General features: G+C 38.8%; 2 protein-coding genes and 1 long non-coding RNA gene across 4 annotated transcripts; 1 reads left to right on the top strand and 2 right to left on the bottom strand.

The window, feature by feature from the left end:
* The first annotated feature begins 939 nt into the window (after positions 1-939).
* LOC306993815 lies at positions 940-5,205 on the top strand. The gene is made up of 5 exons (XR_013796540.1): positions 940-1,323; positions 1,458-1,509; positions 1,626-1,738; positions 2,497-2,736; positions 4,224-5,205. It is a non-coding gene; the product is annotated as an uncharacterized lncRNA (long non-coding RNA).
* A 5,972-nt stretch (positions 5,206-11,177) lies between these two features.
* Positions 11,178-13,844, bottom strand: kcna1a (potassium voltage-gated channel, shaker-related subfamily, member 1a). Its single transcript, XM_079603921.1, has one exon. The coding sequence runs from the start codon at positions 13,716-13,718 to the stop codon at positions 12,240-12,242; it is 1,479 nt and encodes a 492-aa protein (XP_079460047.1). The 5' UTR covers positions 13,719-13,844; the 3' UTR covers positions 11,178-12,239.
* A 3,472-nt stretch (positions 13,845-17,316) lies between these two features.
* Positions 17,317-19,728, bottom strand: kcna6a (potassium voltage-gated channel, shaker-related, subfamily, member 6 a). 2 transcript variants are annotated; one of them, XM_079603923.1, is made up of 2 exons: positions 18,139-19,728; positions 17,317-17,448 (listed from the first exon to the last, which is right to left on the bottom strand). In XM_079603923.1, exon 1 carries the CDS (start codon positions 19,586-19,588, stop codon positions 18,161-18,163), a length of 1,428 nt encoding a protein of 475 aa, XP_079460049.1. In that variant the 5' UTR covers positions 19,589-19,728; the 3' UTR covers positions 17,317-17,448; positions 18,139-18,160. The 2 variants fall into 2 exon arrangements, with proteins under 2 accessions (XP_079460049.1, XP_079460048.1); XM_079603922.1 differs by lacking the exon at positions 17,317-17,448 and adding an exon at positions 17,819-17,947.
* Between the last annotated feature and the right edge of the window lie 4,892 nt (positions 19,729-24,620).

The following is a 24,620-nucleotide window of genomic DNA, read 5'->3' as shown; positions in this document are numbered from 1 at the left end:
TAACCCGCAGCGAGTGTCTGAGCGCAGGCTTGTTTGCAGGATCACTGGAGAGATCCGCAAAAGTTCGCCATGCTCAGTTTAATCTGCTCGGGGTGCTGGAAGCCCACAGATCTGAAGCCTGTGCAGCAGAGCTGAACTCTTCGCGGCAGCAGGACTGTCCGCGCACAAAACACTCAAACCTGTGAGACCGAGCATCAGAGTACTCTATAGCTTTTTTACACGAATCGGAACCACGGACAACTTCCTGTAATATACTGAAAGCTTAAGACAAAACAGTATAAATACCGTACAGGAAGCCAGAGAGCGTTAGGGTTAGAAAAAGTACTCTGTTCTTTCCCTTCCGCGGTGACGGTTTTTATAGTGTTGATGATGTCATGAGTATGGACCCTCCCACTGATCTCTGATTGGCTAGATCGCCCGCCAAATTGCTGATTAAACTCAATCACATTTGATAGGCACTTTACATTATTTAACTCAAATTAGACAAAAACAACATGATAATGAATATGATCGTAGAACCCCTTCAAATAGCCACATCCTGGAAGTTGAGCTTTATTAATTGAAAAGAAAGAATATGTACATCCATAACACAAATCTGTGATTGAACAAATTGCAAAGATTATGCTCAGATTATTTATCAAAATAAATTGTTCAGTCGTGACGTCACGTATTCGCTCTTGAAATTTCTAATGGCCTTTTAGAATGGTTGTTAGATTTAGTGAAATAATACTGTGGTTACCATTACCTGAATCCCCCCCCCCCCCCCCCCCCCCCCAAATAAAATACATGCAGTTATTATTTACAGCTAAACGCTAAAATGTATTTATTTTTTGGTTTAATTACATATTTATGTGTAGGCCAATCCGAAAATGATGCTGCCATCACGTTGTTATTGGAATTGTTGTAAATAGATAAGGTTAGGCCTGTTTTCTAGCCTATAGTTAAAAAAAGCGACATGAATGCTCTCTCAAGTCAAAATTTGAATGTGATGAGGTCGTAATCACGACTTGACGTAGTAGGAAATTTCCGATAGCACATGAATATTCTTATTTTGTTCCTCACAAATTAACACAAACTTTGTGAATTTTGAAGCCTAAATACAATCTGCAGAAGAAAAAAGCTAAAGTAGGCTGAACGATTGTATGACTTCCGTAAACTTCCGACAACTCTTATATCTTATTTAAAAAAAAAACATTTACCATGAAAGAGAGTGATTACAAACTCGTGATGGATTCGGTGTGAGGACTTTTAGGCAAATGTCTCCGACATCACCTGTAGTCCCATTTAGCCACTTATTATTAGCAACTGCCTTTCTCAAGACAAGTAAGCTTTTAAAATATCACAAGGGAGCCTTTTACACGTGAAAATCTTTCAAACCTATTCTCAGGAAATTTCACACACACAAAAATTCATTGACTTCAGGAATCAGACGTGCTAAAATGCTAACTCGTTTCCAGGTTTTTGGCCTACAGAAATACGTCATCCCTGCAGCACTCAATGTCATACAAGGTTTGGAACATCATGAGAGTGAGCAAATAGTGACTAACTATTCATCATTTTGAGCGAATTATTCCTTTAATCTTTCACATTTGCTGTTACTTATGACAGGAGTTTGTTGTTTCCAGTAGATGGCAGTAGACTCACTCGCTGTCTCGTCCAGCTGTCTTCTGTGTGAGAAATCATAACACGTCCTCTACTGTACTTGAGTGAAACTGAGATGTCCACCAGCGGAAACCAGGTAGACCACCACCTAAAATGATTATATTTCTGCACAATAATTGTAATAAACAATAATGCTTTCTCTATTAGTAGTATGCATTCAGCTTATTAACATAGTAACCAACATGTCGCTGTCATTGCAAACACGCATGTACCATAGTGATGCACATTAAACTGAATGATATAATCCCATTATTTGCTCTTAGCTATCTTTTAGGTGCTGAGGCAGCATTTATTGGTGGGAAGGTGAGCAGGGTATTAATGCAGACAGACAGCATATTCTGGGCCAGTGACAGTGAGTCAGCACCACAGCAGCGGGGGAGAGAGAGAGGGAGAGAGAGGAAGAGAGAGAGAGGAAAGGAGGGAGGGAGAGGGAGAGGGAGACAGAGAGGGAGGGGGGGTGGTGGTGGTAAAGTTCTACATCACTTACCAAAAAGCTGCAACCGGCAAAACACAAAAAGAAGCATGCATATAACACAAATCATTTTTAAAGAGCAAGCAATGGGGTTTTTGCATGCACACTTTGTTGCTACTGTACTGATACACATAGGCATATTGCACCATACTGCAGTGAATCTCCTTGATGCCGTTGAGCTGACATCGAAGAAGCTTAGGAATCTTATTGCATTCCTTGTTCTTTATACATACCTTTTTGACTGTCACATTCATGCTTGTGTGCAGTTATTTCACATTCTGAAGCCAGGACTGACTTGGATGCCAATGAGTGAGATATTCTTTGCTGCAGGAGTTTTCTCACTCACTCACTCTCTCACGCAGGCGCTGTAAACTGCTGAATTCTCTGCTTCATGGAAGACTGCAGAAGCCTGCTGGGTGCTGCTGAGCCTTTCTGACCTGACTGTCCTTGACTGCTCTTGAGAGAATGATGGAGGGAGAGAGTGGGAGAGAGAAAGAGAGAGCTCCGAAGCACTGGCACAAAACTCCTCGCTCTTCATGCTTCGTAAAAATAGAAAAAAAGAGCACTTGGCTCATTGTCATTATCTTCAAATTCTATCAAAGGTAACATACTCAACCATGTGTTTCAATGCAAAACACGAGCTATATTTTATTCTATAAGTTGAACTATTATTGTAATTATTAAAAATAGTAATACAAATAATATATATACCGGTATATATATATATATAATTGCAAAAATAATTAAGATAAAAGTTAAATTTGGCAAAAAAAAAGGATAAAATGATCATATCCATAAACTGCTGTCACATCAAAGTCAAGGACGTTTGAAAAGTGTAAACTGTCTAAAATCAGCTGCGGTTGATGATGTGACACCTAAGAAGAGTGACTTTCATGCTGCCAACAATGTCACAAACTGAGAGTGAAGATCATGTGATCCGGAGAGGAGGAGTCACACTGAACCTGAGAGTGAAGGAAATAAACTGACTGGTTAATAGACAAAACTCAAAATATCAGAAGTATTTATTTCTGATATAATATATAAAACATTAATATCATTTAGGTTCAGGATGTATATGTATTCTGTCAAAAATGTTGACATTCTTCTAAAATAAACATTTTCAACATTCTTTTGGATAATAACAGAAATCCATTATGTTTGGCAAGAAATTCGCAATGCTAGAATGATAGATGTCGATTTAGTCCAACTTAGGAGTTCTTGATAATTATTCAAAATATCATTGCATGTAATAAATAAATATAAATAATAAATAAAGCAACAAGAACAACAATACAGATGAAATATAGCTAAATACAGTGATTATTGTGGTCCAAGTGCTTTAAGACATATCAAAAATAAAAGTAAATAATAATAATAATTTTAGCCTTAAACATACATTTTCAGGGTTTAAGATCTTGAATATAAAGTAATAAAAGTAAAATAAATAAATAATAAATGTCATGATAATTTTTTATATATATATATAACAAATAAGGTCCCATTTGTTAACAGTTATTGCATTAACTAGCATAAACTAACAATGTTCACTAAAATTAATGCTTTAGAAGTATTTTTCCCCATTGTTGGTTCATGTTAATTAATGTTATCTGATTAATCTTTTTTAATATAAAGCAAAAGTGAATAATCTATTAGTATTATTTATTTATCTATCTATCTATCCATTTTTAGTTTTGTTTTTATTTAAAAAAAAATAGTTTAAAGAGCTATGATGGAATGAAGTATGTTGGAGAGTTGGCTTATTGACAAGTATATTAATTTTTCCCCCCAATAAAAATGCCGTTACTGTAAAAAAAAAAAACAGTAAAAAAAATCAGTGCCAACATTAATCATCTGCTGACTGCTGTGCAATATTGTGCTCTCTAAAATCTAAAAGGGAGCGAACATATGCATTACCAGCAAACATATAACAATGAGGACATCACAGCACTTCTGCGCACTGACACTATCACATTACTGACAAACAGATGACGCTCTTCAACGAGTCTGATGGAACTTAAAAGACAGTGTGAGCTGTAGATTGTATATATATGGTGATGGATGATGATGACTCTTTCTGCTCCGTCCTCAGTGCCGCAGGCTGACACAGCTGGAAGGAGTGATCTGTATTCTGGGAACAGTGAGGTCAACCAATGCTCAGCCACTGCAACTTATTAAAAGGCTAGATGTACTGACTGATAGACCGAGAGCAGCGGCGTATGCACTGCATAAGCACTCTTAATGCACTGACTGATACATACATGTGCTGATACAAGTGCTGGATATGCATATGGACAGCATAAAAACATGCTATACCTGACAAAAACTAAACAAAGCACGGTGCTCTTTTTTCCCTTTATCTTTTCAATTTCAATTCCCCAAACTATGTAACGCACATATGTTCAGGGCTATTACTGTATCTATCCATACGGCGCATCAACTTTTACTGGCCTTGGTTTGATAAAGAGCCCTGTGCATAGTTTACATAAGATGGACGAATTGATGGACATGCCTTTAATTATTAAACACGGCTGACGGCAGCATTACAGAGATAATGCGAAGAGGAAGAAACCATAAAGTGAGGCAAAGGAAAGGCACAGACTGAATGAATGGATGGGTGGATGTATAGATTGATGCATGCATTAATATCTGCATTACGCAGTCCGATGCGACCATCTGATTTCAGAGCAGCGCAGTCAGTGTGTGTGTGAGAGAGGGGGGGGGGGGGGGGGGGGGGGGGACGCTTTATCAGGTAATCATATTCAGAACACATGACACATGCAGGAACAATGCCATCTGCAACTCAATCTGACTGATGCAGTGTGATGTGCTTCAGATCAGACAAAGCTTCCCGAAGACACAAAACAGATCTGAAAGACTTGCACTCGTCAAGACATTAATGTTGCATTCAGATAGAGGGAAAGTCTCGCATGATGACAGCAGGATATGCATGATTCATCTGTATTGAGTTGCGCAGAGTTTCCGTCTTTAAAGGGAGTGACTAGCAGCACTGAACGTGCCAGAGGCCTGACTAAGGGAAATGCAAAGTCCCATTAGCCCGACTTTCCATCTGATTTATGAGTATTTACATCTGTGTGTGTGTGTGTGTGTTCCCTTCAGAAATATTTCAGCAAACGGTAAGGTATTATTTATAAAACACAATGTGCTGCTTGTGCACACAGAAAGGGGACAACCCAACCTGTCATGAAAAATACTCTTGACCTGTAAACACAGGTAAAACCTTTCGGTAAAATCTACCTTCATTATAGCTGTCTGTTTTATTTAACTGTGTTTTATTTTATAAAATAAAATAGTTGATATAATACAATATAATATTATTTAATGTTATATAATATAATTTCTTTTTTCTATATTCATTTTGTTATATTTTTATAATTTTATTTAGAGAATAAAAATAAGGGTATAAACCACTGGATTTTTAGCATTTTATAATGTATTGTGTGTATGTATATGTATATGGGTACATTTAATATATATTATTTTACTCATTTTTATTATTAAATATTATATTTATATACTAATAAAATATGTATTTTTAATATATTAATATACATATATATATTTTTTATTAATATATACAAATACAATTTTATTAATAAATAATATATCATAATCCATATATATATATATATATTAATTATGATATAATATTTATAATTTTACATACATAAATATTCCTATTTACATTTGTATTTATTTAGTATATAATTTTCATTAGAAAGTATATGCTTTCAAATAAAAAACTAAAAAAATGCACTGCTTTAATTCTCTGCTATTAAGTTGCCCCAAAGTATATATTCCCGAAATGATCCAAAAACACTGACTTTGCACTCAAGCCAGTAACCTTGTCTGACCTCAGATAGCCTATAACTCGGGGCTTCCATTAGGCCGGTCTGTTTTCGTGAGAAATCTGAGCAATCCTCAATCAGCAGAGATTACCCAGACCGGAGCCGTCGGTATTATTGCGAGGTGTTTTCCAGCTCCATCATGGCACAGCTGGACGATCCATGTGAACGATTTTAACATCACAAGATAAAACTGCTTTATGACAGGGAACACATGGAGATCAGTCTCAGATCCTCCGCATGTGGTCGGTCAGGACAGGACAGGACAGGACAGAGGAACTGCACTGGGCCTGACGCCAGCTCACCCCACCCCAGCTCCAGCCTGCAGAGAACTGCAGCTCCAGAGGGCAATGCAGAGGAGGAGAGAGCAAGGGTACTCCGAGCAAAAGACACTCCAATATCATGCTTTCAACTCTCAAGGGAAACCAAATGTGCCTGATGTGCGTGTGTATAAAGGAAAGCAGGCGGTAGGTGGATTGAGAGCTGGAGATAGACATCTTGTTGACGATGTAAACTGGCCGTTCACATCCTTGTGTTGCCATGTCTGTTCAGTGTGAGCTGGATGACTAGAGGCTTTCTGTTACAATACACAACTACACAGAAAGCTCCAGCGTCCTCATTATCACTGATCACTGTTTTTTGTCACCTTGCTTAAGGATGTTTTTGATACGTTTGAATTAAGGACAAAATGTTCAGCACTGCACTGCATGATATTCATCATATGTCCTTCATCATGACTGAATATTTGTCAATTTCCACAAACAGGGTTACTTCAAACTCTTCTTTTTCATCAATTGGACAATGAAATAAATCGTCAGTATTCATCAACACACACACGTCAGTTGTGGTAAACGGAAGCTCAAGCATGCTTGCTTGACGTGCGAGAGCCAATCTCTGTTTGAGTTCACTGATCAATGTTTATACGTGAAAAAAAACGTTAATTAAATCTGTTCATCATATAAAGCGATTGTTTTATGATCACTTTATGAACTTTTTGAAGCTGTCAATGGAGGGACAAATAAAAAGATCTTCATTTGTTTTTCAAAGATGAACGAAAGTCTTGCGGGTTTGGAACAACATGAGAGTGAGTAAATGATGATTTTTTTTCTTTCATTTTTGGGTGAAATAACCCTTTAAAACCCTTATTTGTGTCATTTAATAAGCATAACGATAATTATAACATTAAAACAATGAAAAAAAATCATACAATAATTTGGGTTACAAAGTTACGGTAATTGTTTGATCTTGGCAAATGCCGTCAACTGAAAAAAACCCCGAAAATAATATTTTGCAGAAAATCATGCAGCAACAGGGTTGGTCATAAAATATCTGTTATTCGTGAATAAACTACGTTTTGGTCATTTAAAATGGTTCAGAATTTAAAAAAAAAAAATTAATCATATAAAAATATTTTTACTGCTAAGCATTGAATATCATTTCAACAGATTATGGTACAATTATGATATTAAATATATATATAAAAAATATATGCAATATTTTAAAAAATAAATAGAAAAACAACCAAATAAAAATAAATTGTAAAAAAAAAAACATTATGGAAATACACCTTTACAGACTTAACTGATAAAAGTTTTTACTGCTAGCATTGAATATCATTTCAACAGATTATGTTAAAATTATGATATTTATCCCATTTTATGGGGGATACAGGCATTTAATGTGCTACTTTTCAAGTTTATTTCATGTTAGTTTATCAAAAATGTCTAGAAACGACAAAACATTTTGTTGCATCTAATGCTTGCAACAAAAAAATTCAATAAAAATAAAGTGACAGGACACAAAATTGTTGCGCACTCATGAAAAGTGTCATTTACTTGTGTTATCAAAGCTATAGCATTTAAAAAATTATACCACAGCCACTGCCTCCAAAAACCAGTAACATACACCTGACAGCTGATAATTAAAAATTTATTGATTTGGATGTATGATCAAATCATATTTGACATAAGAAACAAAAGAACCCTTGCATAGATCACAGACCATGCCTTTGTCAATGTACGACAACATTAAAAAATAATTTAGCATAACAAAGATTAAAAAATAATAATAAAAAACGTACAGAAACATGTAAAAGACGACATGAACAGTTTGACCAGATGTACATGGAACAACCATTAAAATGGAGTCATCATCTGTCTAACACAAACATGTAGCTGAGATGGTCAGTAATGGCTGTATGGACTCTACTTTGGGGTTTTTGGCGGAATTGAATGCATCATTCCATGACTTGTATCATTCAGCATCCTGAAAGCAAACCGGCAAAATCTCAAATGAAGCCAAAAAAAATAAACAGAATGCGGAAATCTGATCAGTGGAGTTTGACGGATTAAAGAACTTTTCCCAAACGAAAGGGAACAAAAATAACATTGGCGTATAAATAATGAAGATGGCTTTAGGAACAAATGACAGCAAGGGCTTAAAAAAATGATGCAACCAGAATATAGTTGATCCTCAGTTTTGAAAGGCTAAGCTCATGCAGTCTTCCATACACCATGCAGATTTTTGCAATTGCTAGGTTGCTGTTGAGTTTTGGTTTGGTATGGCGGTATGGAGTTAAGGTTATTACAAAAAAAAGTACAATGTACAGTACATTTTCGATGCTAATGCCATTTTTTTATTATTTCATGATATTGATAATACAAGCTATAATCTTCCTATATATTTGTAATGGCTTGTCTTATGGACTCGTTTGGGAGTCTACTGTAGTTTTATCAAGGGCATGGGTTTGTTATAGTACAGTTAACTATAGTGCCACATGGACGTAACATGGTAATATAGCTAGACGAGGCCACGCAGGTGAAGAAAATAAGTATGTCTGACATCCTCCTAAAGGCCACAACCTAGGGATCCTCATTTTTCAACAACTAGCTTTCACATCGGGTCACTTACTATTAGTTATGATGGCACGTCAATCATTTATTGTTTTTTTTTTCATTCCACTACAGTGTATTTGACCTTTTATCCCTTCTTGAAATAAGGTTTCAGCTTGTTAGGAAATTCTGAGCAATGCAAAACAACCAAATCAAAAGAAATAAAACTAAACCATGTACTATGCTATGGATTACAGACTCAACTGATAAAAGACCTACCTCCTAAGCCATAATTCTTTTAAGATTTCGCTCATAACCGGTCCTCACCTTATATCAGATGCAAAATAAACTTCTTAGTACCACAGTACTAACATCATTTGCTTCAATAGGGAAAAAGAAGCACTTCCACTTAAAGGAACATTTCTTATTTTTTTGTTATAGTCTCTCAACATAAAGTACATGAAAAATGATCATTGGTGGAAATTGTTTGTCCTCTTGCATTATAATAGGTTTACATCTCTATTCTTATCAAAAGTTTGTTTGCCACAGCCCTTGGTAAATATCAAAATAAGCATTCTGGACAGTCCTGTAATACACTTAATCCCTATTGCTATGATATATGGTGTAGTTATTAAATATAGGATTATGCATAGCACCATAGGGTTTGATCACCACTCACATGCCCAGTAGAAACCGTACTCATCTCATCGTGTTTCATTTACCATATTAAAATGAAATTGTTGCGATAAAATATGCTGCATGATTGGTAGCCTGTTCATTTTAGATAACACCATGCTTTTACGTTTGCTAAGCCCGTTTTTGTTCCCGCTGAAGCAATGTTATGAATTCTAAACATAATACACATAAATAAAGCCCTGCAAACTTCTTTCTGGCACAGAGCTACAGCAGAGGTGACTAAACCCATGTTAGTGTTATAGGAAACTGCCCAATGGTAAAATACTGCTGTTTGCCTTTGATTACAATCACACCTCGAGGATCAATAAAGGTCACATGATCAGGCAACTTGTTTACGAGCTACTCTAGCAGACTTGCTTGTGTTCGTCAAATGAAATTACACCCCGAAAAGACTAATTTAATCGTGGCCATTTGAAAGCGCTTTTTAATTATCAAGGAAAATGAAAAACTTGAATATTTCGCACACTGAAATAGCCCTCATTAGCATGAACACAAGATTTCACATTAAAGTTTAAGTCATCAGTACACTCCATAAATCAATTAAGTCTGCATTCAAATTTGGTCATTTACAGTACCTGTGTGCATATGGCCCGGACGGGTGCAGGCTTAACATACCGTCTTAATTTGAGGTTGCTATACTATTGGGCTAAATATGACTTTTTAACATTACGTAGACATGTCTTTTTGAGGACATACTTTAAAATGATTTTGCGAACGTTAAAATCTACTTCGTACCCTGTGGTATTAGGAAAACCTGTGCTGTGGTCTCTTTCCCAGGTCTCTCTTTTAAAAAAGGACTAAATCGCAAAACAGAAACCAAAGTGAATGTTGATTGTGCTTAGCAATGGAGCGTTACAGATACGAGGGGTCAGGGACGGTCGCATTGTTGCGTTTGCTGTAAGTGCTTGAAAAAAGGCTAATTCTAGGGCACACTAAGTGTATTATTTCTGACGTATCATCACACTTCACAGGCTCTTATGTATCTCATGTTCTGCTCTGCAGTGAGCTGTGCGGCGACCTCACTGAGGTAGACTCTTTATTATGGCACAACATAATCAAAACCACAACGAAAGGCAGATCGAAAACTCTAAAAGGTCCCGTCATGTGAAAGTCATATGTCTGATTTCATACTCAAGCTCAGCTGTCATATGAAAACACAGAAAATGTTTGAGTTTGTGCCTGACAACCATGTGTCACGTTCGGCAAAACAACAACGAAAATGAAAAGCACTCCGAATACACTGTAATGACCAGCCTCAACATACATTATGACAGTTCTAGAGCAGATATTGTTCCCTTGCCCTGCCCAAAACTCCAGTTACTCTGAGGCACTTTCACCTGTCCGGTTGCTGAGAGGGTCAAAGGCACTAGCAACTAATATGAGTAATTCTGCCATGTTCTCTTTTGCATCCTGCTAAGATAAATGAAGCGATTTTTGATTTCATAAATCCTAAATTTGATCGCAAAATGGAAGCGTGAAGTATAATTGCCCATAGTTTTCTTTTTTTTTCTCAAAGAGAGAGAGAGAATGCCCATGCACTGCACTATTTAAGTTATATTCATTTTTTTTTAACAGGTGCGCTTATTATGAGTATATGCATTTGATAGTATCTTGATAGTTCTTTTTCTGTGTCTTTGACTACTTTTTAGATTGAAAAGTTTGCATCCCAGCGATGGGGCTTGCATATATATTTTGTCACATTTCAGAAAATGTCAAGGAATCGACGTCCCTAGTTTCCCTGATTGTAACAACGACACCCTTATGAGGTATCTCAATTGCAACAAGCTGTTATACCGATGTCATGCATTAAATATACTAGGATACACAGTACCTTAGTTGAGTAGGCCATAATGCAGGTTCTTTTGACATGCTATGATATCATTAAGATTCTGTTTCCCGTAAGGTTAAACATTCAGTCTTTAAATACACCTAAATGATAAGCATCTCAAATCATGACACACTAGTGCACTTTTCATGGCGACAAATAAGGAGGTTGATGGAGAGGGGGAGCTGATGGAACCGAATGCAAAAAAAAAGCAAAACAGGAACAGGTGTCCTTTCGTCATGAGGTAATGTCCGACGCATGCCAATATCAAAACGAGGATAATCTAAACATGCTAACTATGAGGCTCCTCTTTCGGCATTGTGCTGTCTTATATCTAAAGGGCATGGCATTTAATCACTTGGTGATATCTAAATTACAGCATCTGCTGGAAAATAGCAGCAATGCGGATGTCCATGAGGCGATGACCTTGGCCTCCGTAGCATCCCAGCAGAAGATAAGTCTTGTTCATTATAAGGTGCTTTGCTGGTCAGTTGGGGAAGACCACCTACGGACGAGGCGTCCACCGCACACTGCTCTTGGTCTTTTATGCACTTTCCCGGATGCAGTGTGTGGCTTGCTGAAATGTAGTCTGCAGTCCATGCGTGATTTTTTAGTAATCCCATCGTCGAGAGTCCTTCAGTGCCTGTGGACGTTAGCTAGGTGCTCGTGGAGGCTTTTTTTCTGAATCATCCTCTTTGGAAATGTATTAGACTAAGTATATACTGAATCATCTGCCTCATTTGCTGCAGTTATGTTCTATATGTTTTGGTGTAGTATTTTTCTTTCGTCTGCATTGTAAAGATATTCGCATTGCAAGGGCTCACGAGAAGAGGTAAAGTAAGCATTCATATGTGACCAGTCAGTACTTGACTGAGTTTTCTACTGTGTCTCTAGACATCGGTTAGCAGCTTACTTTTGTTCACACAGTTCTGATTAGCGGTAGTGCAGTTGCCAGTTCTGAGGTTGGCATCTCTGAAGTTGTCGATGCTGTTGTTTATGTCTCCGTCTATCTCCATGTACTCGGACTTGCTGACGGTCGAGGAGCTGCGACGACTGGAGTTGGAATCAGAGGCGATGTTCGGGTTGCTCACGTTGAGGAGTTGGGCCTGCTCCTCTCCTTCAGTTTCTCTATGGTAGAAATAGTTGAAGTTGGACACAATGACAGGCACGGGGAGGGCGATGGTTAGCACACCGGCGATGGCGCACAGGGAACCCACGATCTTGCCCCCTATAGTCACTGGCACCATGTCCCCGTAGCCTACGGTAGTCATCGACACAACCGCCCACCAGAACGCGTCAGGGATGCTGGTGAAGTAGGACCCTTTTTCTTCGGCCTCTGCGAAATACACAGCACTGGAGAACAATATGACGCCAATGAAGAGGAAGAAAATAAGCAATCCAAGCTCTCGCATACTGGCTTTGAGGGTCTGCCCCAAAATCTGAAGGCCTTTGGAGTGCCTGGATAGTTTAAAGATCCTGAACACCCTGACCAGACGGATCACCCTGAGGATGGCCAGTGATGTTGCCTGCTCGCCCTTTCCCTCCTTTCCGTCCGGCTCGTCCGCTAACTCTGTGCCCAACGTGATGAAGTAGGGGATGATGGCCACGATGTCAATGGTGTTCATCATATTCTTAAAGAAAGCCGCTTTGCTCGGGCAAGCAAAGAAGCGAACTATCAATTCAAATGAAAACCAGATGATACAGAGGGTCTCTACAATGAAGAAGGGATCGGTCAGGATGTTTGGTTTGTAGTAGAAGGTGGTGTTGCCTATAATCTGTATTCGCCCTGCAGGGTCCTCTTTCAGTTCAGGTAAAGTCTCCAAACAGAAAATGACGATGGAAATTAAAATGACCATAACAGATACGATAGCAATTCCTCTGGCCGGCCCCGAGCTCTCGGGATGCTCGAACAGAAGCCAGATTTGCCGTTGAAACTCACGCTCTGGTAAGGGCCGCTCTTCCTCACGGATGAAGCCCTCATCTTCGCGAAACTTCTCCATCGCCTCGACCCCAAGTTCATAGAACTTAATTTCTTCCGAGAACATATCCAATGGGACGTTTGCCGGCCTTCTCAGTCTTCCACCGGACTGATAGTAGTAGAGGATGGCATCAAAGCTCGGACGATTTCTGTCAAAGAAGTACTCGTTTCTCAAGGGATCAAAATACCGCATCCGCTTCTTTGGGTTACCTAAGAGAGTCTCTGGAAACTGGGAGAGAGTTTTGAGCTGGGTCTCGAAGCGCAGCCCTGCTATATTGATGACCACCCGTTCGCAGCATTCATGATCATCCTGGTCAGGAGGGTACGTGTCCTGCGGATGTCCCGGCACGGCAGAGGTCTCATCCATGTTGTCCCCAGCCACGACTGTCATCCTGCAGGTCAAAGTTGGCGCTCCGCAGGAGTTAATTTAATTGAGTAGACATCCAATTGTCCTCCCAAGGCGTCGCTTTCCTTACTTTGCTCCGATTCCAGACCCTTAAATCTATCTCGATCCCCGGGTATATGGTATGACTTGATCTTTCCTCAGTGTGGCCCCACTGCGGTTGTCACTGATTCGACCATCGCTCCCTTCCGCTGCATCCACTACGGCTGCCTCTGTCACCGAGTCAGAGAAAAATGGATCGAACAGCGGCGATATTTGCTAGCTCAGCAAGTTCACACTACTTATTTATTTATTTACTTGTTATTGTATGTATATCACAGAAGTGCACAGCCTTAAGGGCACAATTCTGAATCATTATGCTAATTTAGGTTATTGAAAAGATGTGACAGGACACTGTCACTTTTGCTCCATCACCACATACATGCAGTCTACTTCTCACAATATATATAGGGAAACATATTATTGAATAGCTTAGATGTAAGTTTGGGTACATAAATTGATAGGAAAACATGAAAATGACTTTCACTTCAGGCTGATACATGCAGTTATGATGCTCACCTCGCTACTGAAGGAATGCGTCTTCTGCCGGCAGTCTCCTGTCAGTAATGCACCCTCGATTCCCTTTTGTTGTAGAAAATGCCCTTGTAAAAGCTTCTTCACATCTTCTCACTTTCAAAATGTTCGTCCATAAATGTCACATCCATAATGAAATGAAATGATTCACGACATTCGCACGCGACGCTATAATGACAGAAATATGGCTTTGATGTGTATTACAAAGCTTTCACATTCAATTCAAACGAGGGATAAAATACAAGAAGCGGGGAAAAAGGCTAAAAGAAAACATGAAGCCGCAACGTCCTCCCTCCGCTCATGCTCGTGCGGCGGCACCTTGGTGTAAATGGCTTATACTGCATGAGAAATTGTAATGCTGCAGCTCAGCTCAGGCGGGAGATACATTAAGGGGGCAAAAGCGAACCATACCATTTCCAGACATTACTGCATCAGCAAAATTTCCCTCTTACGAGTAGACAAGATGACGAGCGGTCTGTTTTATCTGGACACACTGACAGGGGTGTATGGAAGCGAAAGGCTTCTTAAAGGGGAGATCAATAAGGGGAGAGGGAATAATTCCTTAATCATGCCCAACATATTGTTGCACTGTATTGCACATGGGAGAACGAGGAGAGGGAGAGGGGGGTAGGACAGTATGGGGGAGGGGTTCGACGCAATGCGTGGCCACAAGTGCTTGTCCACGCAATGCGCGAGAGCATTTATGTGCCAACACTGGCGCAGTATCTGATTCGCCGAGCACTAATGTGCACAGATACTTTAACTGACCACACTAACCAATAACCACAATAAAAAGACGGCTTCTCTAAAGTGCTCTTCTTCGTGCAATACTGCGACTTCTTTCCACCCAAAAGAGTTATAGAGCCTCACAGCTCCATGCGTGTTGATGGGAGACTAGATCGTGCGGGGGTTGTTGGAATATTTATAGAATAACGTGGGTGTGTGTACTTGGACGGACGGCGGTTTGTGCAGCACCTCGGTTAGAGCTCTTTTCAGCAAACGCCAATAATAGGCTTTTCCCCCTCCCAAAAAATTCACAATTTTCTCTAAATAATTAACTGGATTTTTCTTTTCTTGAAATGTTTGAATTGCTTGTTTAACATTTTGGTAATTTAGAAAATCACTCTCTATAATTCACAAATGTATCAAGAATATATCACTGATGTGAAAGTTAATGACAGAAAAAATAAATAAATTTGAGATGCAGACATGCCAGTTATCATAAATGTAGCCTAATATTTGAGGCTACATGTAGGCTACCCTTTAATATTTTTTTTACAAAATAAATACTTAATTAAAATAAATTATATATAAAATATATATTAGCCTATTTAATAAATTATATTTATAATATTGCAATAATAATAAAACATTATTCATATTTTTAAAATATATACAAAGTTTTTTTAATTTACGTCAACATTTCAAGAATTTCTGTCATTTTATTTATTTATTATTTAATATTATTTAATAGGCTAATATAATTTTATTTTACAATCAATTTACAATAAGCTAAAATGTATTTAATAAACCTCAATAATATACATATATAAACTGTATACATACATTTCATTAAGGAAAGTATTATTACATCATTCGATAATTCTGATAAAAAAGTAATAATACTTTCCTTAATTAAATTGACACAACTCCACGTCTGTAGACGGTGATGACTCCTCCTATTCACCAGTAGGTGGCATACAAACATCACCAAACGATGTAAACACCACAGGGATGATTGATCTGTGCACGACATCTTCCCATTAATGTAACACAATTAAGAGAGGGAAAAGCCTAATAAAAAATAAAAAATAAAAAAAATAATAATAAATAAATATAGGCTAAAATGTACAAGATAACTCATGAAACTTAGTATATCCAGTTGATCTACTAATTTGTTTCACATAAATCATGAACGTCCATCAGCCAACCAGAGTACAAGCACAACAGTTTTTTTTATTATCGGGCACTGTTAGAACAGCAGCTGCAGTGAGCTCTTAACTGCTAAATATCATGAATAAGAAATGGGCAGCCCTTTCCTCCCTTCACTTTGCCGTTCAATGACTTCCCCTCAATACATCTAGGCCTACTTTCGGTGAGCAGTGATTAGTTCAATCAACATAAACGCATCGGTAGTCATTAATCAGAGCTGTCTGAAGTGTCATAGATCCCACCTGTTATACATTATTGATGGAGTAATTGTGCAGTTTTGTAAGTGTTGCATCTCTCTGTTTAAACTGACCATGACCAAATTACTTCATCTTGATTTTGGAGACATAATATAATTGCATGCCTCCACTTCACACTCTTTAAAAAGGACACCCAACTCAATTGTGTTTCTTGGACCATTGCTATCATATATAGGCCTATATATAGATATATTTTATGCTTAGTCAGAAATATTATTCAAGGTAACATGCTACAATGAAACAAACGTCTAATATGAATGTGACAAATAGTTTATTTACCAAAAATAAGTTCAGTCTTACCTCATTAATAAGTTAGAAAAACAGTTCATTCACTTGGTCTGATGCTGTCACGTGGGCAGGTGAACAAATTGAAAAACAAATGTTAAGGAAACAAGTGTCAGACCATTCAATTACATTTCATCCTGAGCAAAGGCAACATGTGCCAACAAGCATTTTTAAAGCACACATAAAGCACAAGGCAGAGATTACTGAGATATTTTAAGAGCAATATCTCATAAGGCACTGACATAATGAAGGCTTAAACAAAACTTAAATAAATGTATAAATATTTAAATAAGTTCTAGATTACAAATATATTACAATATATTACAAAAATCATTTTTTGTTTTTCATTGATATTTTGGCTAAATTTGAAAGTTTCTCTTTACCTGTTGACTGACAACAATCAGGTTTGATGAGGCACTTACATCACAATGAAAGCAATAGTATGTTCACATAGGCTATGCATTTGCATTATGCACATAAATAGTAAATGAAAAAAGTCAACTGTATCAGCTTTGGTGTAACATTCCTTTCAAATACATACATTTTCCCTTCCCTGACGAACAACCACGGACATAGAAGGTTATAATGCACACATATTGCATGTTTACGAAGATAATATGAACTTCTGTCTTCTTTATAAAGAAGAAATGCCTTCATACATCTGCTGCATCCTGCAATCAGAAGTAACATCAGGTGGTGACAGAGAATGACACATGCACCCATCAGTGAGTGTGACATTTGCCTTCTCAAACAGGTTCCAGGCTGCAGGACTCTCTCTAGACCCCTAACCCCGCCGCAAGGGGGCGATTGATACCCATAATATCACATTGGTCCTTTTAACTTTTTCCCCACCAGCGTTTTTGAAAAAAGTTGCCAGCCAGAGAGAGCATTTTGGATTATTTTCACAAAAGTTTCATGTGAAAGCGTTTTTGTCAAAGACTACACTGGGATTCAAAACGATGGGCAAAACAAATAGAGTCCATCTACACCCCCACAGCTTTAGCCTACAGTCCTATAGCGCGTCCTGGGTCAACATTTCATACATTTGATTTTGTACTCTTTCAAAAGATGTGGCATAGCGCCCCCTACCGTATAACAATGAAAACACAGAAAGCCGGAAACTTCCGTCAATGGTTGGGGAAAGAGTTAAGTTTGAGCGGCGCTGTCCACCTGAACAAGAGGACAAACCATTTTCTGTTTACACAAAGCTCATTCTCTCGACTTAGGAACTTAGAACACTAATTTAGAATTCAGCTAATGTGATGTCAGGCACATATATTGACTTTTCTACAGTCATTATCTAGAGTTGGAACCCTAGCAACAAGATCCCCAAACGTACGCGCACAGAATGTGATACTCACATAAAAGCTCTTTTTGGATTTCTTATACATCTGTGAGTTTGTCTGTATGTTCCTCTGATGGATTCAAATTTGATACGCTTGATGAATTCCACTCTTCGTCGTTTGAATGCTCTGATATCACGAGAGAGGGTTTACTGTCGCTTTTATTTCGGTCACATAGCGAAGGCAACGGGCGGCCACAGGTCACGTGCGTGTATTCCACTTGCTCATCTGCGTTGTGCTCTCGGTGATAGAAGTAATTAAAATTCGACACGATTACCGGTACCGGCAGTGCGATTGTAAGAACTCCTGCAATGGCACACATTGATCCAACAACTTTGCCTCCAATGGTGACGGGATACATATCGCCATATCCAACTGTAGTCATGGTAACAACCGCCCACCAGAATGCGTCAGGGATGCTAGTAAAAGAAGATTCTGGGTCGTCCACTTCGGCGAAGTAAACCGCACTGGAGAACAATATAATGCCGATGATAAGGAAAAATATCAGTAGTCCGAGTTCTCGCATACTCGCTCGTAGGGTCTGACCGAGAATTTGGAGACCCTTGGAGTGCCGTGAGAGTTTGAAAATCCTAAAGACGCGAACCAAGCGGATAACTCTCAGTATGGCAAGGGACGTGCTCTGTTGTGAGTTTGACTCGGCCTCAGAAAGGTCTAAACCTAGAGTAATGAAATATGGAATAATAGCCACAATATCAATGGTGTTCATTATGTCTTTGAAGAAGGCAGCTTTGCTTGGACATGCAAGAAACCTTACAAACAGTTCGAAGGAAAACCAAACGACGCAGATCGTCTCCAACAAGAAGAATGGATCCATGAACAGGCTTGATTTTTTCCCTGAAGTCGTTCCGTTCGATGCAAGGTGGTTATTGAACACACGATCATCCTCTCTAAATTCGGGCAAAGTTTCTAGACAGAAGATAACAATGGATATCAAGATGACCATTACAGATATTATAGCAATGATTCTGGCTGGTCCTGAGCTGTCAGGATACTCGAACAGCAGCCAGATTTGACGCTTAAACTCACTGGACGGCATGGGCCGTTCTTCTTCTTTCAACAAACCCTCGTCCTCTTGGAAATGTTGGATGGCGTCATCACCGATCTCGTAAAATTTGATTTCATCGATAAAAATTTCAACCGGCACGTTGATGGGTCTTCGAAGCCTCCCACCTGACTGGTAGTAATACAGGATCGCATCAAAACTGGGTCTGTTTCTGTCGAAGAAGAACTCGTTCCTCAACGGGTCGAAGAACCGCATCCTTTTAATCGGGTCTCCTAGCAGCGTGTTCGGGAATCTTGCGAGTGTTTTAAGTTGCGTTTCGAAACGCAGACCTGAAATGTTGATGGTGATGAGCTCGCAGCACTCCTGGTCAGGACACTCCACTTCACACACGTCCTGGAAGGGGTCAGCGTGGTCCAAGCTCTCATCCTGGTTCTCTCGGGACATCTTTGCCCCTCGAGAGTGTTGCCTGTTGTTCCTCCGCGACTTGCCGCCACTCCACCAGTTTTGGGGATCCGATAGCTCCAGCCTGACGGAGTTCGAGCCCTAAACTAACTTCTGAAACTTTACTACCTACTAAAAACTACTCAAACCCGCTTTATTAGTGTAAGGGAATAGAGAGTCATACTGCCAACACGCTCAGCCGAGAGCTGGAACAGATATAGTACCTCAGACTGCTTGAGACAGCAGAGGGTGGGCTGACTGTGATTGGCACACTGACTGAAGCAATGCGCCGTGTTTGAACTTTACTTGCACGAAGTTAGAACCTGTAATTTGAAGACTGAAAAGCTTGATGTTGTTTTTGTTCATTGTATTTGTCAAGTACATTGTAATTATGAATACATCTCTCTCTCTCTCTCTCTCTCTCTCTCTCTCTCTCTCTCTCTCTCTCTCTCTCTCTCTCTCTCTCTCTCTCTCTCTCTCTCTCTCTCTCTCTCTCTCTCTCTCTCTCTCTCTCTCTCTCTCTCTCTCTCTCTCTCTCTCTCTCTCTCTCTCTCTCTCTCTCTCTCTCTCTCTCTCCCCCACACACACAAACAAACAAATATGACCAATTTATAATACATTTACAAATAGGTTGCAAATTCAAACATTGTTCCAAACAGTTTATTTCACACCCAAAAGAACAGTTTCAGTGCTGTTCAGATCTGGGTCCTCTTGAAGTGAGAGGTGAAAGTGCTGGCTTGACTGACACATGAGCACTCGCAGACTCACACTGGATCAAGCATTAGGAGCCGTTACACTCTACAACTTTACAACTAACACCAATGAGGCCCAAGTAGAAATGTGATCATGCCTCAGGTTCATCGGTGCTGAGTGATGCGGAGAGAGAAAGAGATGATCACACCTCCGACACCTGTGTGCTGGAAGTTGTCTGGATCAGCCGTCTTGGTTATTCTGTGCTTTTGCTTGCTTGTTAGACCTCTGCTAGTGATATCTTTATTTTCAGCAGAGCTCAGGACCATCTACATCAGTGGTTCTTATCAACATGCAAAATTACTAACATATGCCAAATAACAAAATGTACCATTTTGGTGACTTTTTTTAAAAATGATTTATCACAACTTTTTATCTTTTGTCAAATCAACTTATATAATTAATATGATTCAGATAACATCATATTTTGAGTTTCTATTTATTAAACCAATCTCCACTGAATTAACTTTTATTTCAATGAACTCAAAATTAAGGCAACCAGCTAACTTACTTTTTTAAGTTAAACCAACATTTTTTAATGGTGTATGATAGTTACTTGGTTTTAGCTGCAGCTGTACCTCTTGTGTTCTTTATTACACAACACTGTTGCTGCTCCCGACATTAAAAATAACTCTGCATTATGGATATAAACAGACATGATAAATCAGTTAGGCGTTTCCAAGCAATCAGTAACAGTAGATTGAATCTTGGAGATATCCGATAAACAGGACAATTTCTCCATTCCAAGCAGAAAGGCCAGGGATTCCCATGAGAGGAAAATGCTGACAGAATGCAATTTGCCACCTTAATAAACGGCACCAGCACTGGCGATGTGAGTGAAGGACAGCCCTGGGACGAGATATCATCATTCAATTCACACCCAAACGTCAGTATGGAATTCCTGCAATGTTCAGATGCCGTCAGGCTCCCCGAGGAATCAGGGCTCACGTTTCACCTTGTTGTGTGTAATGGTGTGATGGTACATCCAAGAAATGTATCATGTTTTCAGGTATGACAACCCTTAAGCCCTCACAGATCTTATATCTGGGACCTGTGGCGCCGCTAATCTTCAATGAAAGTTTCTCACTGCTTCTGTGCAGTTGTGTATACTTGTATATAATAGTAGCTATAGGAGTCTTTCCCGTTGCTAAATAAAGCTCAGATGAACTTCGAGAATGTCTCTGTTTAGTTTAACAACTTATATTACACACTCTTGTCCAACAGAGAACTTAATACTTTCATCATCCCCTGTGTGTGATAGTACCTTAAAAAATGTGTGTTTGTGCGTATATAGTGGGGCAAATTTGTACTCATTCACATATACAAATATGTTTTGGCTCAGAAGTTGGTTTGCATGTGAGGTAACATTCCTTTTTAAAGGGATAGGTCATTCTAAAATTATTTCGTTTACTCACCCTCATGTCATTAAGTGAATGTCCAGGCTTGGAACAACCAAAGCGAATGAAAATTGGACTAATAAGTTCCACAGATGACAAATAAGCAGTTTATTTAATAATTTCTTTTTTTTTTTAAAGTACTAAAAAGATGGGTGGGAAATTCCATTTATTATCTTTTATTATTAACTATAAGGCTGCATAAGCAGTCCTCTCAGTCAGACGTGACACAGACTGATTTATGGGTGATGATTGATAGCTTCATATGATAGCTTGAAGGCTGCTGAGAGATATTCTATTAAATTATAATTTTCTTAAACATTAACAACCCATTTTCATGCAGTTATTCTAATGTGACCTAAATGGAGCATGATAGATGGCTTGCAACAACACCTAATTACTACATTTAAGGTGAAAAATGGCTGTGTCAAAACAAGCTAAGAAACACCTGCTACTGAAGCTCAGCAGGTTCATAGTGTGAAACAGTGCTAAGTTGCTGCTGACTTCAACACCTTACGCTGCTGCAGATCAAGGCTTCCTCCATAGAAAGTGAATACGACTGCAAGGCATTGCGCCAGTTCTTGGGGTTTGATGGTCACCAGTTTTAGAAGGGTGTCAGTTGAGTTTGATGACCATGTTTTTGCTGATAGGCGACCATGGCATGAGGCAAGGGGTGGCGGTGGTGAAACCCGAGACTGGAGATCCGGAAGATAGGAAGATATCTCTACTGCATGCTCTGTTCCTCTCCTGGCTCTTTCCGGATTATGTTTACAGTCCTTGATTAAGACTTGCCCTTTTTAGCCTCAGACACACGCCGTCTGCCGTCTACAGCCGCGATCGGATCTGATGGATGGAAGCCCTGAAAGGTGTCCTGCTCAACATGAAAGGCACAGTTTTGAATGTGAACCAACAAAGGAAATCTTCTCAAATGTCATTTTATTTGTGGTTTACGCTCCTTTCATTTCTGAGGCAAATTCAACATTCAGTAAACATTCAGTAAAAAAAACATTCAGTATTTTTTGTTGCACTATGCAGTCGTTTTAGGCTTATAGTGGCACCTAGTGGTGTGGATGAAACTATGCAGAAACGTATGTTTCAAAATAAATGTTAAATATATATTACTAATAGTTTCTATGACAGTAAAACAAATAAAAAGCAGATTTTTTACAAATCTGTTACACAATTATATATAGGCTACATTAAATGCTAATTTGTTTTTTAGAGGAAACTGGGAAAATATATATTTAAAAATGACTAAGGTATGAAATGAACCTGTGTGTGAAAGTGTGTACTTTCATTGAATTTTGTTCAGAGCATTCACACATTTTTCAAATATAATTCCTTGACAATTTCTGAATTGGCAGTGCGGTCATAAACCATTGAGTACCTCAGTAATAAAACTGATACTGTAGCTGGTATGTAGACGTATGCGATACAGCTGAACAGTGTGTGCATCATTTCTCAATCTTCTCAGTAATACTGTACTGGGAGACACAGATGTTTGACCCTCAGATGCAGCTGAAACTGTATCCAGCCTCACAAGTACAAGTATCCCTCTGGACTGCCAGGAACTACAGCTAGTATTAATAGCCCTCCAGCACTTTCTGAAGAACCGTATTGGAAAACATCCCCCAATACATGCAATTAGTCTGCATTGAATCAATCAATAGCAAGTTTTAATGAAGAGCTATAAAACAATTGATCTATGACTTGAGTTCCCCCTTCTCATTCAGCTGATTCATGCATAACAGGCAAACTGGTGAGAACGTGGCTGGAAATGTTCTTTTAGACCGTTTATTTATATTAATGACAAATTGGATGAAGATCTGCAAGCTCTCTTCTGAAGTTGTGGTCATCTTGGCGAAATTTCACAAAGTCCACCGTCTATTGCCAATATAGCGTAGGGATGTATGAAAACAGCTCACACAGAAGCCAAACCAATCAGCTTTCAGTTTGCAAATTTGCATGGCCAACTTGAACCCACTGAGAAATCTGCGTGGGGAAATCCTTCACGCATTCCTATTGTAATGAATGATCAACGTTAAATGTGACCACACCTTAAGAGCAACAGATGTTTTTAAATGCTTTATATAATTTCATTTTGAAGTATCCTTCGAGTTCTAAGACCAAACCAGACCACAGGTTTCTGATGTTCGTGTAAAACGATGTGAAATTTTCTTTTTGACCACCTAAATCAGGGGTGTCCAATCCTGCTTCTGGAGGGCCACTGTCCTGTTAAGTTAAACTCTCCAACCCCAGTTAAACACACCTGAACCAGCTAATCAAGGTCTTACTAGGCATTCTAGAAACTTCCAGGCAGGCGTGTTGAAGCAAGCTGGACTCAATGCAATGATACATATTTTTAAAAAACGTATTAAAATTACATCACCTTTCATTTGAAAAAAAAAGCTATTAAATATCCTTATACTTCCTTACACTACATGTGATCCACGTCAAAGCAAATTGTTCAAACAGAGATTTTTTATATAAGTGCCCCATTATGCTTTTTCGAATAACACCTTTCATGCAGTGTGTGATATAGCTGTTTGTGAATGTAAAAGGTCTGCAGAGTATTAAAGATCAAAGTGCAGAACATATAAAGTTATTGTCTCCTAAAAGAATCGATTCTGAAACGAGTGTCAACAATTCCAGTCTCACTTCCTTTTACAAACCCTCGTAGATTTGTAACAAATTCACAAAAAGGCAAGCCCGTGGTCTTCACTGACTCACCCTCAAACACCGTAGTTGTAGCGGAGGCCTGGAAGAGTTCGATTTGTGTTGTTGACATGTCAAGACGCTGCTGTTTTCTGCACTGCGAAAGCAAATCCACTTTGCATGGGCTTCAATTGATACAGAAAAACTGACGCCATTGTTACGGTCTGTATCATCGT

The sequence above is a fragment of the Phoxinus phoxinus genome (assembly GCF_949152265.1).
Source record: "Phoxinus phoxinus genome assembly, chromosome: 25".
NCBI lineage: Eukaryota > Metazoa > Chordata > Actinopteri > Cypriniformes > Leuciscidae > Phoxinus > Phoxinus phoxinus.
Note: the sequence above shows the minus strand (reverse complement) of the source record. Positions and strands in the feature narration are given on the sequence as shown.